Genomic DNA, 15413 nt, shown 5'->3' with positions numbered 1-15413 from the left:
TATGTTTATAAGTATTGTTTCAGTGAGTAAACAGTAATTGTGAGTAGCTGACAGGTAAACAGGATCACCTAACAGTTTATTATTTAAGACTTTAGGTAGAAAGTCATCACTGGCATTTAGTGATCTTATACCAGTTCAGACTGAGCTCTAGTTAATACCTGAAAGTGTAGATCCTATATTGCTTCATGGAGCATGGCAATTATTGCTTCTGCTTATCTTCTACAAAATATCAGTGTAGTCACTAGGAACTTTATATGACCATGCATAATGGGTGTATAACACTGTTCTTATAACAGGCATCTGTTAGAATTTTTGTTTCTGTTCGATTAGAGTTGGGCTATAAAAAAAGCTGAGCGCTGAAGAATTGATGCTTTTGAACTGCGGTGTTGGAGAAGACTCTTGAGAGTCCCTTGGACTGCAAGGAGATCCAACCAGTCCCTCCTAAAGGAGATCACTCCTGGGTGTTCATTGGAGGGACTGATGTTGAAGCTGAAACTCCAATACTTTGGCCACCTGATGTGGAGAGCTGACTCATTTGAAAAGACCCTGATGCTGGGAAAGATTGAGGGCAGGAGGAGAAGGGGACAACAGAGGATGAGATGGTTGGATGGCATCACTGACTCGATGGACGTTTAGTCTGAGTGAACTCCGGGAGTTGGTGATGGACAGGGAGGCCTGGCGTGCTGCGGTTCATGGGTTGCAAAGAGTTGGACATGACTGAGTGACTGAACTGAACTGAATATGCTATACGTTGTTGCTTCCCAGTTTACTTACAGCTAGAAGAATTTAACTTATTTGGGTAATTTCACACTAATATTTCTACATTTAAGTTTTCAAACCAAAGCAGTCCTTTGTGTCTGAGAATTTACAACTTACTGCTCTTAGAAGGTAAAAAATAGTGAACCAAACGGAACCATCACTAGACATTGGTGGTTCAAACCTGTTAGTTTTGAAACTCTTGAACTTTTTAATTTTATTCTATTTATCTATTTATTCACTTTTGGGCTAGGCCATTCCCAGACTAGGGATGGAACCTGGGCCCCACCCCCCCCTCCCCAGGGAATTCCCTCTCAGACCTCTTTCAATAGTTTCACTTTGGTACTGGACTCAGAGAAATCAGTTTTGCATTTGCCAAAGCTGTCAGGTTTTTGACTTGAAAATGATGTTTTAACTCTGAATAAAATAATTTTACTTATTGAGCAGGTGTTTTTAGAATATCCCTGGGATATTCTTCAGATAGACATGTGTGCATGTGTATTTCCGCCTCTAGTGAGTCCTCAATTGCATCAGTGATCCCTCAGATCCTCATTAACTTTCTCTTTGCAGGAAGAGCTCATCAGTGGACATGCTTATGTCCATCTGTGTCACTGTTGTAACGTCCTTCTTCCCAGCCAGCTTTGTTGTGTTCCTGATCCAGAAGCTCATCAGCAAAGTGAAGCACCTGCAGTTCATCACTGAGGTGAAGCCTGTCATTGACTGGCTCTCCAAATTTGTTTGGGACATGGTAAGACCACCTATCTGATGCTACTTCATAAACCCCCATCAGGGCTCTAGATTGGATGAATAAAAGAGCCTCTGGCCTTCAGCAGGAAGTGTTCTAGTTATCCAAAGATGAACGAAAGAAGAAAAGGTAAACAGAGCTGTAAACTTTCATGTCACCAAACACGGCATTAAAAACAGAGCTGATCTCACACCAGAGCAAATATGTCCACATGGATGGCAGTTAATACAACTACCACCTCATTCCCTGAGAACCTTTCAAAGAAGCTGAGATGGAAGACTCTCAGTTAAAACTCAAAGCTAATGCCTCTAATATGTTTGATGGATTTGAAACTTCAGAGTCAGGGTGTTCTTTGATTTACTAGGAAACTCATCTGTCCTCCAAATTCCTGAGGACCAGGTAACTGAGAGGTGATTGAGCTCCCTGTTTTTTCAGTTTCCCCATGGAGAGCTAATTCATAATTTACTATATTCTTTTTGCAATGTGTTAGAAACATTAAATAACATAGCTGTAAGTACAGATTACCAGGAGAGCTTGGTAGTACCAAATCTAGTTTAAGAAGGCTGAGGCATTCAAACACTGAATTTGTTTGCAGGAAGATATTATATTATCTGTGACGGTACTGAAGAAATTCTTTTAAGGTTACTAGCAGGGTATTTACTTGAGGTGACTTAATATTTACAATAAAGATAGTACATTATTATTGTCTCATTACCTTATGGCAATACAACAACAGCTCCAGAAATGAGGATACACATATAAAACACAATAAAAAGAATCAGATTGTATATGTAGACTTTTATTAGGGCAAACATTTCCATAAGCAAAAATATCTCATTAAAACAGATGACCAAATATCTTTATTAAAAGTGATCCAAAATGAAGTAAAAATTAGTGAAACTGACTATAAATGAAGATACTGCAGCATATAAACCAATGATTCATCAATGATGTTTAATACCAGGACCTAAGAACCAAGTAAGTAATTAATGTGATAAACATTATTAATACAGATGATACAGATAACATTGTACTCTTCCATAGTAAAGAAATATGTTTAATATTTTTATGAACCCCATTTGATATTATAAAATAAACCTGACTGGACAAAAACTTTTAAAATTTCAGAAAAACAGACATGATGAAAAAGGTAATAATGTATACAAATAATTTAAAGATATTATCATAGATATGGAAATGTAATAATCATTTGAATGTAAGAAAATGCTACAAAAGCAGAGGGTTATCAAAAGAGAGAATGAGAGATATTCTCAAACAAATGAAAAATCAAGATCTGGTAGTAAAGGCAAGTATTTTTAATATATGACAGACACTAAAATGCCAAGGGGAAAATGAACAGACTGTTTCCTGAAGTGGTAGTGACAATGGACAGATGTAGCTTTTAAATATGCAAAGGACACAGCAAATTAACTTACCACCTCCTTCAAAATAAAGTGAGAGTCTCTTGGGAGAATTTAAGCACCGATAGCAGATACATCTTATGACAGTTCATGAAATGCTCTGTATATCACTGGAAAACTATTTCAATGGTGAAAATGATGTAGGAATCAGAAGCATATTCTGCTGAGACTCAAGGAAGTTAACACTTTCCCGAACTGGAAATAAATTTGTAAGAAGGCATATAAAGTTATTGACTAAATCCGATTTGTTGTCAGAATAACTCATTCCTAGTGAAATAGCTTACCAGCTGCCACTACCCTGGGATCCTCATGAGACTGATGTCTCCCAGCTGCACGGCTGTCTGCACTCTCGTTCCACCAAAGAACATGAACTGCAGAAATAAACCAGAAATAAATGTTAAAGACTGTGGTGTTACTACCAATAAGAGACAGAAACATTAACCAGAAATTGAAAGTCCTATTCTTTCAATCAAAATAGTGATTATCACAGGTAATGCTAAGTATGTTACTGATAAGATGCCAGAGGGGCCAGAGATTTGGGAGAGAAATTTATAATTAGTCAAACTAGTTTTGTAGATGAAGAAAGAAAAAGCTGGAAAAGAGAAGTAAAATAATGCAGCTAAAGACATAATTAGGCCAAGATCCAAATTGTATGACTTTCTAATACATGTTAACTTTATTTTAAAAAAGCAAGATTATAAAAAAGTTGTGCTTACTATTGAATATTTGGGTGATGGAAAGAAAAAAAAGTAGGATATTAAGTGTCTAAGGAAAAATTCTATTAAGTGCATTTGCTTTAAAAAAATGGGAGTAAAATCACATTAGGATCTTGCTGTATATTATACTTAGTCTTAGTAACAGATTTTTAAAAATCAACAATTTGTACTTCCTCTGGAAATAACATTAATTTTTAATGGCTATGGAAATTCCTTCTTGTAACAACATTTCATCCCAACCCCTTATTATTGGCCAATTAAATTATTTTCACTAATTCAATATTCTTTGAAATACTGGGATAATGTTCTTGTGCATAAATTTTTATAATATATACTATCTATATAGGAAAATGCAGAGAAAGAGAAAGTACGAAGCATTTCTATACCACCCAGAACAAACTGTTTTAATACTTGGTGTAACTCTGTCCACAGTTATGCATATATATATTTGTATTTACACACACACATACACACACACACAGGCTTCTGTAGTGGCTCGATGATAACAGGTATGCATACATGTTTATGTTTACACACACACACGCACACGCACACACACACGTGCTTCTCTGGTGGCTTTGTGATAAAGAACCTGCCTGCCAAGGAAGGAGATGCAGGTTCAATCCTTGGGTCGGGAAGATCCCCTGGAGAAGGAAATGGCAACCCACTCCAGTATTCTTGCCTGGGAAATCCCATGGACATAGGGGCATGGTGGGCTACAGTCCATGGAGTTGCAAAAGAGTCAGACATGACTTAGCGACTAAACAATACATATAAACATGTATAAGAATATATCTTTATAGTTATATATGACACATATTTATATATCTATTTATGTATCACATGTGTATTACATAAAGAAGGTCATACAACATTGTTTCCAAAATTTCCTTACTATAAACAATGCTGATATAAACTTGATTAGAGCAGCAGTACATGTACATTTATGATAAGAACATTTACCACTAACATTTGTTGGGTGCTTGCTACGGTGCTGGGCCTGGTTTAAATTTTGCATGTGTTAACTTATTTAGTTTTCATAATAACCTTAGGTACAGGTTATTATCACTTCTGGATGAGGAAAATAAGTAAGGCACAATAAGGTTAAGTAACTCACTCAAGGTCATAGAGTTTTAATTGGTAGAGCTGGGATTCAAACCCAGGCAGTCTGGATCTGATTATTTTCTTAATATAAACTAAAATTTAAACTGAGAGAAGCAAAAAGTATCTAAAATGGAGATCATGGCATCCGGTCCCATCACTTCATGGGAAATAGATGGGGAAACAGTGGAAACAGTGTCAAACTTTATTTTTTTGGGCTCCAAAATCACTGCAGATGGTGATTGCAGCCATGAAATTAAAAGACGCTTACTCCTTGGAAGGAAAGTTATGACCAACCTAGATAGCATATTCAAAAGCAGAGACATTACTTTGCCAACAAAGGTTCATCTAGTCAAGGCTATGGTTTTTCCTGTGGTCATGTATGCATATGAGAGTTGGACTGTGAAGAAGGCTGAGCGCCAAAGAATTGATGCTTTTGAACTGTGGTGTTGGAGGAGACTCTTGAGAGTCCCTTGGACTGCAATGAGATCCAACCAGTCCATTCTGAAGGAGATCAGCCCTGGGATTTCTTTGGAAGGAATGATGCTAAAGCCGAAACTCCAGTACTTTGGGCACCTCATGCGAAGAGTTGACTCGTTGGAAAAGACTCTGATGCTGGGAGGGATTGGGGGCAGGAGGAGAAAGGGACGACAGGATGAGATGGCTGGATGGCATCATTGACTCAATGGACGTGAGTCTGAGTGAACTCCGGGAGTTGGTGATGGACAGGGAGGCCTGGCGTGCTGCGATTCATGGGGTTGCAAAGAGTCGGACACGACTGAGTGACTGAACTGAACTGAAGTGAACCCACTTACAAATATACAGTGTACATATTATACACTATCCTCAAGAAGTGAAGTACTGATTTATACTCAGCATATTATATTTTCATACTCCTAGTACACTGAGCATGAATTTAAGATTAAACGATGTGTGTACACACATTTCAGTAGTTTTTTAAATAAAAAAGTATACACATTCATTATAGTAAATTAGGGATTTAAAAAACCTTTAATCTGATCATTTAAATATGACTATATTTTATGTCCTTTCAAATTTCCTTCTCGTAGAAGTAAAAACATTCATGTTTCCTAGAATGTAGGCAAAAACAATTGAAATAGTAAAGCTTTTTATTTATATTGCCAAATTACTGGAGGGGGACGAGCTTAAGCCTTGCAGTACAACAGTATTTGTTTTTCCCTGGCCCCTCTAATACTGTATCTTTAATACATTTTTATTAGGTAAAAAATGGCATCTTATTATTGTTTTAATCTGCATCTTCTTTAATATGTATTAGTCACCTATGTCATCTTGGCATAAGCTTTTCTTTTGGATTTATATATATATATATATAAACACACACACACACATAAATGCACAAAATTTGAGCCTTTGAATAATAAAATCATCAGTTGATTATTTTTTTCTTCATAGTTTCTTCATTTGTTTTTGGCTTACAAATGTTGTTTTCACATATTAATAAATTTATCTATATTTTGTTTCCATAATTCTATGAATTCAGTTTTTAACTGAGATCTATAATCCACCTTGATTTTATTTTAGTGTATGGTATGAAATGGCCATTTAATAATTATCATAATTTTTCTCTTCTTCTGTATTTCTCATCTGGGACCAACATGTGTTTTTGCACAGTCCAACTTTTTTATTTCTTTTTTACAATATATTAACAGAGTCTGAATTTCTGGGGAATGATTAAGTCAGTTTTTGCATATGTTAGGTTTCAGATGTCCATTAGACATGAGCAACTGGATATTATGGATTTTCAAATATTAAAAGCCTTAATCAGTTATTCTTTCAGATAAACTTTATAAACATTTTCTGAGTTTGCCACAAAAAAAAAACCCACTGAGTTTGAGTATCTTTTTTGGAGTTTGGAGTATCTTTCAACTTTAAAAGTTAAGTATCCCAAATAGATGTTTTTATTAAATAAATCAGTATGATATATATACTATGTGTATCTAAGTAGTGAGAGATTGGTTAATTTATTTCTTTGGGTTTGTCTGTGTTTTTAATATTATAATAACTATATATTACTTTTCACCCCAAAACAATCTCCCTACGTCAAGTAATAGTATTTTCAAAAAAAATCACAAAAGGTACAAGCTTTCATGTATAAAGTAAATAAGTTGTTAAGACAGTAAATTTTATAAGTTTCCATCATAAGAAAAAAAAATTTGTAACCTATGTGAGATGATGGATGTTAACTAAATTTATCGTGGTAATCATTTCACAATATATCCATATGTCAGATCATTATGTTCTACACCTTAAACTTATACAAGATTATATGTCAATTATATTGCAATAAAACTAGAAAAAAACAGTAAAAGTACATTAAGAAAACGATGAACAGGTGATTTCTTGAGATTCCTTCCAGTTTTTAAAAATTTTATCATTTTGATATATCAGAGAAAAGAGCAGGTCAGTATTTAAAAAAGGCTTCATAAGGTATTGATATTCTAAATAAGATTGAAAACAGGTTTACTTAACTCTTAAAATTACAAAAAAACTAGTAGTTTGGCAATAAAAAGTAAAATACACTCAATAATGAGAACAGAAACAAACTGACCCAAGGAGCTTAACAGCAGATCAACAGTATACTTTGTAATTTCATAGAGGAGATGGACAACTGTACCTCTGTTGAGTACTCCGTATTCTGCATGGAACACTCCAACTAATTTTGTGTAGCCTTGATTGACATGAGTATGAACTGCCCTTTTAAATGGGTCACCCCACAGAGCTGGCCCACCAGGTTTCATCTGAAAAGTAGCCAGTTCATAGACTCCTAGAATAGGGAGAAAAATATTTTACAGAACACATTCAAACAGTTTGTAGTCCTGTCTGGTTCTGGTGAAAAGCTAATCTACATATATAGATTTGGAGGATCATACATATATACATGTTTATGTAGACATATTTATTAATAATTTGCCCTGTTTTTCTGTGCTTTTATGTTTAGAAAGTCTTTGTTTCAGTTTCAGGACAAGTTGTTTTAGCTTAATGTACAGAACAAAGAAAAAGGGACTAGAAGATACAGGTAAGTTATTATCTAAAATATTTTTAACCTATAAAATTAATAAAATAGAACTTAGAATAGGACTTTTTAGCTGCCTGCATCTACACTTTCATAATAGAAATGAATAAGAAAGTATTTTCCACTTTCTTACAGTTCTACTCTTCTTTGCAACTTTCACTACTTTTTTGCTTTATATAATTGCCTCCTATAGGTTTGCATTTCTACCAGCAACAGCAGGCAAACAATGGACCTCAGAGTTTTTGAGGGAAAATGAACCCTAAAGGAGATGCTTTTTATTATTCCTAAATATCCAGGTAAATACTTGAAAAGCATTTTACCTTTGGATAGAAGTATAGAGTGGATGGACAAAAAGAAACCACAGGACTGGTAGATTTGAGAAGTAGAGGAAAAACATGCAAGTTACTGAAGAATCATGAGTAACACAGAGGAAGAGAACCAAGACTTGATATTATCTTTGAAGTCCAGCAGTTCATTTAGATGGTGCCAAAAGCTGAGGGGGATCTAGGCAGATAAGGATCTCAATAAGACTTTTCAATCTCTTGTAATCTAAAATGCACTATAGAATTGGGAATAATGGGGGGAATAAAATATCATTTAAATTAGTTTATGCTTTTTCTAATCTGACCTTTGGTTAAAACTGGATTGAGGTAATAATTTCTTTAAGTCAGCAAGAAGGGAAATCAGGAAGAAGACAAATCTTTAGGAATTATTTTCAAACTGAGAAATAAGAAAGAGGAAGACACAAACGTTAGACTACAGTAATATAGCTTGGCAGTTTCAGTTAATTCATTCCCCCCAAACAGTCAACTTTATAAGCAAATTTATACTTAATGATTTGAGATTGATAGTGATTTATAGAAGATACTTTTAAAAGTTTATATTTTTTTTAAATTATGATAAATTATCATACATTATCCCTCATTTATCCACATGTGTTCCTTGTTCCCAAGGCCCAAATTCTCAACCTTTAGTGACCATGACAACTTGTTCTATAATACAGCTAAATTTTAAGCATCAGTACAATACTAATTTGGAAAAAATAGTTCATTATTTAATGCTCATTTTTAAAATTAAGAGCTCCAATTTATTTTTATCTCAACAATCAACATATATTCCTATATTAAGCAAAAGAGTAACTTCATTTTTCCCACCAGAAGTTTAGTTTTTATAGTTAAAATCTTAAGTAGTTTCTCCATCAAAGTTCAAAGTGAGTAAGACAGAAGCACTTACCTTCTTTTGGAGGTTTTACTAATTTGCACCATGGCACCAGGTAAGTGATTTCACTCTCTTGTTTATCAATAAGAGCCAAATTTGGAATGAGAAATTGTTCTTGCCATTCCTTATCTTTGGCCAAGGCTTTCCGAACTTCACTTCGATGAGCAAAATTGTCTGTAGGAAGGAGTAAGAAAAATAAAAATGTTTGATTTAAAACTACCTCTACTTTTTCTGGGTTTCATTCAATTTTATAAACATACATCAAGGCCACATAAGAACTGTGCTATATTACTGGCAATACCAACATTGTTCCCAATTGTTCATGGTCTTAAGCAGGAGCAGCAATGTAATCAATTAATGATAATGTCATACAGTAATGAGCTTTATATGCTCTATCCACTTAATAGGTAGTTGTGAGAGTTAGGTAAGTTATTGAATCTTTCTGTGTCTGTTTAATTCCAGGGCTGACATCAGGATTAAATGAATTAGTACATGAAATGAGCTCAGCACAGCAGAGTGTTTGATGCCTAGTGAGTACTCAATATACGTTAACTATACTTACTAATTTTATTGAGGCATTTAAATTATAGTGCCAGTTTAGAAAAACACTTTTTCTTTGTTAGTGATGATGGTGAAGAGTGGTCAGGTCAATGTACAATTGAATTAAATTTAACATGAAGTTAAATTAACATGAAATGAAGTTAAGATTTGCTTTTCAGCCTCTCTGAACAGCTTCTAAAGAAATAGTGCTCCTTCTCTTACTTGTCACCCATTCTTTTTTACCTGGTACTATTTCTCCTGTTTGTTACCTACATGTTACTAACATATAGGCCTAGAACTACTATATTTAGTAATAGGACTTTTTAAGACTAATGGTAAAAGAGTCTTCTATGGTTTATGCTGTGTAGATAAGGAATAACAGTTATCTTAGAGCTAATGTAAGTTATAACAGGATGTTACTAGTAATTTTCTTAGTGGAACATGATTCAACTGGTGGTGCATAAAGACATAAGTTGTGTTTTAATGGGGTTTGTTCTATTACAACAGGGAGAGCCCCTAAATTATGGCCACGTTAAATACAGAATGAGTAAGAGTGCATGCTCAGTGGTGTCTGACTCTTTGTGACTCCATGGACTGCAGCCCATCTCCTCTGTCCATGGAATTCTCCAGGCAATAATACTGGATTGGGTTGGCATTTCCTACTCCAGGGGATCTTCCTGACCCAGGGATGGAACTCGATTCTCTTGCATCTCCTGCATTGGCAGGCGGATTCTTTACTACTGCACCACCTGGGAAGCCCTTTACATATAAAACTACTTTATGACTATTTGGACACTGATGACCAGACATTAAATGAAATTATTAAGTTGTGTCTGACTTCTATGACCTCATGGACTGTAGCCCATAGGGTTTCCCAGGCAAGAATTCTGGAGTGGGAATTCCTTCTCCATTTCCTTCTCCAAAAATTATTTAGGTTATCATCAAGTCCTTATGTGACTTCATAAAGATCTGATACTGCAGCAATAAATATTCTGGGGATTCTTGTAATCGTTCTCCTTTTTCTAAACCAGTGGTTTGTCAGCTTCAGTATCAGAACTCACTCAGTCCCTTTTCTTTTACCTCCATAGACTAGTATAATGACAGTGAATTCCTTGAAACTCTGGGGGCACAAAAAAATCAAACATGGTCCTGAAAACAACAGAATTATTGAATCTTACAGGTGGATGAATGGTTTGAAGTTAACTATCATCCCCTGAAAGTGAAAGTTGCTCAGTTGTGTCCGACTCGTTGTAACCCCATAGACTATCATAGAGTCCATGGAATTCTCCAGGCCAGAATACTGGAGTGGGTAGCTGTCCCCTTCTCCAAAGAATCTTCCCAATCCAGGGATCAAACCCAGATCTCCTGCATTACGGGTGGATTCTTTACCATCTGAGCTACCAGGGAAGCCAAGAATACTGGAGTGGGTAGCCTATCCCTTCTCCAGTGGATCTCCTGGATCCAGGAATCCCCTATCAACTTCTATTTCCCTAAGGTCCCCTAGATGTGTGAATGATTTTGGCTAAAACATTAATATCCAGATATAGCTTCAATATAAAGAAAAATAATTCTTTTCTTTATGACCCTAACCCACTTGGGTTCTTGCAATCACTGCTTTAAATTTTTCATAAAAAATCTTTACAATAAGTCACTGTAAATGTTTTTTTTTTAGAATTAAAGTTTAGTTCACAATATAAAGGTTCTAGTGATGGCTGTTAGGTGTACTGTTGAGAAGAATAATCACTGAATTTATTTTTGGTATTGCTTTTTAAAAGTTTTACTTAACCTGTATGTTATTTAAAGTAACATAGATCCAAGAACTAAGTCTCATGTAATATCTAACAGAAAGGACATCTGTACTAAATGCTTAAGCTATTGACTCATACCATACTTCCAAATATGAAACACTTTATTCATTCTGCCTCCAAATTCTACACTCCAGTATCCAACCAATTCAGAGTGAACTGTCCGAAGATGAATGTTTTTCTTAACATTTTCCAGGAATTCATTCATCTTTGAGGGCTTAAGATAATAGGTACGAAATTCATAGAATGTTCCATCGTATTGTCTGGGGCCTGTAGCAAAAGATGAACACACCTGAAGAAAGATAAGGAAAATTTAAATATTCTGGGAAATAAGGGTTTATAATATTATGTTACAACCAAATCTGAGTCTGGAAACAAGGGACACACATTAAATTTATAATCTGTTTGGACTTCTGTTGTCTTCTCTCCACAGAATTTTAGAGATATGTCAATAAAGATGCCCGCTTTTAAACATTCTATAGCTTACTGTTTCCTAGGAGGAAGTCCACCATTAGTCACTTTTTCATGAGAAGTTGCTCACAGGAAAGCACTGGGGCACTTTCTTTACCAAAGGACTACAATTAGGATCCTAATAGTCTTTACAAATAGTTTATTACCTTTTATCCAATGTTCCATCTTTATTGAATAGTGTACATGTTAGAGTTGAAACATTTAAAACAATTTCTAAATATACTGGTATTTTGGCTAGCACAATGAAAATGTGTTTACTGGCAAAAATCCATTTTTTTAAGGTTCTTAAAATAATGGAAATTCCTGGTCAGATCAAAGTATTTTTTAAATCCAATGAAGTAGACCACTGGTCAAAAACAGGACAGGAGTTTAACTAATGTAACAGGAAACTATGATCTAGCCAATTGTATTGTAATATGGTGATACCCTGTGTAAACCCTAGGGAAAAAAAAAATCAGTGTCAGAATTGTCTGAATAGTTACTAGGTTTTAATTACAGATGCAATCTGCAGAAGGACATTTAATCCACCCAATTATAGCAGGTTGATGTAAATATCAGTTAAGAACCATTAGTTACTTCTGTAATAAGCATATGCTCACAATGTAAATTTCTAATTTGGTTTTCTGAGTGAACTTAACTTTCAGTAGGAAATGCTTTGTGTATTGTATGTGTTTGTGTGTATACAAAGGTATATACAAATACATACTCTCTCTCTCTCTATATATATATATACACACACACAAATATACACACACACTCATATTCTAGTTTACATATCCATCCTGTTTAAGTTTTGTTAGCATGTGCACATTTCCTGAAGTTGATTATACCAGAATTATCTATTAAAATAGTTTAGGTACTTATAAAGCTATTGATGAATTTTGGCCTTATTTTGACTACCTGATATGTCAAAGAAAGCAGTACGCTTCATGCTGTGACATATATTTTATTTACCAAACACAATAATACATATATTTTACTTAACTGTGTATAAGGCTTAATTATAATCTCTTTTGAGGTCATTCCAAGTCTATGATGAGTCATATTCTTATTGCCCAATTGACTACGCTTGCCATCAAAAACAAGTGCAGCTGGCCCTGTATTTGGCAGATGTTCTTTTGGTGCCATTTTACCAAACTTCACTAACCCAATGTTAAGCAAATAAAAGCTGCCTACTACTTATAGTTTAAAAATATTATAAATAAAATATATCAGATATCAGAAAATGGGTCAATGGAGTAAATGTAACAACTTTTCAGGGAATTCATATTTGGAGATCAAAATATGTGATCAACGGCACACATTTTATTATCACTGGCAGAAGAAATATACAATAGGGAAAGCTCAGGGAAAGGTTAACAGTATGTGATTTGTGAGAGGTCATGAAGTGACTTTTGTTGTAAGGCCACTAGAACTGCAGGGAGAGGAATCATGAGTGCTTCCTTTTCTCTAAATTAGGGCTCATTCTCCTTAGTAGTGACTTTCAATTCATTTATAAGAGAACATCTGGTTGACATTTAATAACGTCAAAGTACAGAATAAAATTCTAAGGAATAATTCTTGATCCTGCCCCAGTAGAGAGAATCAGGATAAAGGCTGTAATGATAATCTCGGGTGAAGGAGCCATCAGTGGTTTCTCTTTAGTCTCTACCAGAAAGTCAGTTTGAGAAGGAAGTAAAAGCCTGAACATCAAAAGGAAAAAAATCTCTAGGTTAGATTCACAGAATAGGCCAATCCCTGACAGTTAAAGCTGAATCACAATAATCTATTTTGTACATTTCTCATCCAGATTAAATGAAGTTGTCATCATCATATTTGCTACGAGCTTCCTGACAGTGGCTGACTCGGGCACCAATCCCTGGAGACAGTGACAGCTGGGCAAATGCTCCACCACCCGAACCCTGGGCCCTCTCTTTAAGGTTCTCTGCCTGCAAAATGCTGGGAGGTTGTGTATTTCATTTAAAAGGGGGAGAATTGTTCTGTTGCTCCTTCAGTCTGGAGGGGCTTGTCAAAGCATAGTAAGAGAGGCCTCTGGACCAGTGCCTAGTACAGGCCCCAATGCGGCAACTGCAACCTCGCGGGTCCGCCAAGACGCAGCAGCTGGCGCTTCAGGCGAGTCCTCACAACCAACGGGCACCTAGGCTAGGCGACCCTGGCAGTGGGTCTTCTCCTAAGGGCTCCCTTCGTCCTTCCGCGCGTCCCAGGGACCCCGCCTCCGGATTCCGAGACTTGCTAGAACTTCTCGTGCAGCACCACGCGGGCTGGTCTGGGACCACTGACGCATGCGCGGCCCGCGCCCTACCGCCGCAGACGCCCACGCCCTCTGCTCCCCTCCCCCAGGAAACGTTTTGGGCGAGTCCCGGCGGCCAGTACCTGAGGCGCCATCGTTGGAGCGGCCAGGGCCCTAGTCAAGCTCCTTCGGAGGGCAAACATGATGCGGCTTCGAGCGCTGAGAAGGGCAACGGCCGGCACTCTTCCTTAAATTCCTCCTCTTGTGTCTTCCTGACTGGCAGGGAACAGCGCCTGCACAACTGCGGGAGGCCGGCTCTGGGCGGGTCGGCTCCTCCTCCAGAGGGGGGAGGGGGTAGGGGGTGGGGCTGAGCGCCCCGTTAGCCCACGTCCTCCACCAGCCGAGCGTCGGAAGCGTTTTTTGTCAGCTCTGACCCTCTCCGTTTATTCTCTAAAACCTTCTTATCCTCAGCGTCAGAAGTGATATTAGAATTAGCAGAATGTTGACGTCCTCGTTCCTATACCACTTGTCTGGGCCCATCACCTCGTCTCCTTGCGCGCCTGCGTACAATTAATTCGTAAAAGCGCGCGTGTGGAACGTGAGTGTGTGACCAGGGAGCCATCACTTTTCTCAGTGCATTTTCATTCCCCGTCAGTACCCACAGCCTGAAGTTGTAAGGCTCCAGATAATTTACATTGTAATTTTCAGGAGCTCAGAGGAATGGGGGTACCGAGCTAGTTATGAACAGTTCAAAGATAAACATACATTGTTAAAATTCTGTAACCCTTAAAAGTAAAACCTCTGGTCTAGTCTTCCCTATCCCTGATTATTGCTCACCAGAATAACTACCTTCTAACATTTCGAGCTTTGTCTTCTAACGCCTGTTTCTGTCTTTTAAAATAATAGGCATACTCTGCTGTTTTTTTTTTTTTTCCTTTTCTGTTTAGATAGCATCTCTTGACGCTCTATGGAAGAAGAGAATTTACGTCTCTAGTATATAGCACTCCCTCCCTCCAACTAATTTCCCTTCCTGCACCTAATAATGTTCACGCTGAAAAAATCAATTAACTGATTACATCATTAATTTACATCATTTACATCATATTAAGACTTACCTGGTGGCTCAGACGGTATAGCATCTGCCTACAATGCGGGAGACCCAGGTTCGATCCCTCTTTGGGAAGATTCTCTGGAGACGGAAATGGCAACCCACTCCAGTACTCTTGCCTGGAAAATCCCATGGACGGAGGAGCGTTGTAGGCTATAGTCCATGGGGTCGCAAAGAGTCGGAGACGGCTGAGCGACTTCACTTTCACTTTTCAATGTTGATGTTATTCTTGCTAATAGTTACATTA

At 36.8% G+C, this 15413-nt stretch overlaps 2 protein-coding genes across 3 annotated transcripts in view; one reads left to right on the top strand and one right to left on the bottom strand.

Moving 5' to 3' along the window:
- ABCA1 (ATP binding cassette subfamily A member 1) overlaps positions 1-9033 on the top strand; it is a 157032-nt gene extending 147999 nt beyond the window's left edge. Inside the window, exons 41-43 of one of the 2 annotated variants that reach the window (XR_008713840.1) lie at positions 1392-1504; positions 7736-7797; positions 7988-9033. The gene's annotated coding sequence lies outside the window, so the exon portion shown is untranslated. Of the gene's footprint in view, positions 1-1326; positions 1505-7735; positions 7798-7987 lie in introns of both variants that reach the window. The other variant, XR_008713839.1, reaches the window with a different exon arrangement.
- NIPSNAP3A (nipsnap homolog 3A) lies at positions 2281-14340 on the bottom strand. Its single transcript, XM_055579205.1, has 6 exons — positions 14202-14340; positions 11439-11649; positions 9028-9186; positions 7396-7545; positions 3207-3293; positions 2281-3117 (listed from the first exon to the last, which is right to left on the bottom strand). The coding sequence occupies exons 1-6, from the start codon at positions 14259-14261 to the stop codon at positions 3041-3043; spliced, it is 744 nt and encodes a 247-aa protein (XP_055435180.1). The 5' UTR covers positions 14262-14340; the 3' UTR covers positions 2281-3040.
- Positions 14341-15413: the final 1073 nt, after the last annotated feature.

This window comes from Bubalus kerabau, chromosome 4 (assembly GCF_029407905.1).
Source record: "Bubalus kerabau isolate K-KA32 ecotype Philippines breed swamp buffalo chromosome 4, PCC_UOA_SB_1v2, whole genome shotgun sequence".
NCBI classification, from domain to species: domain Eukaryota; kingdom Metazoa; phylum Chordata; class Mammalia; order Artiodactyla; family Bovidae; genus Bubalus; species Bubalus kerabau.
The sequence above is the reverse complement of the archived record's forward strand: the minus strand, read 5'-3'. Positions and strand labels throughout refer to the sequence as shown.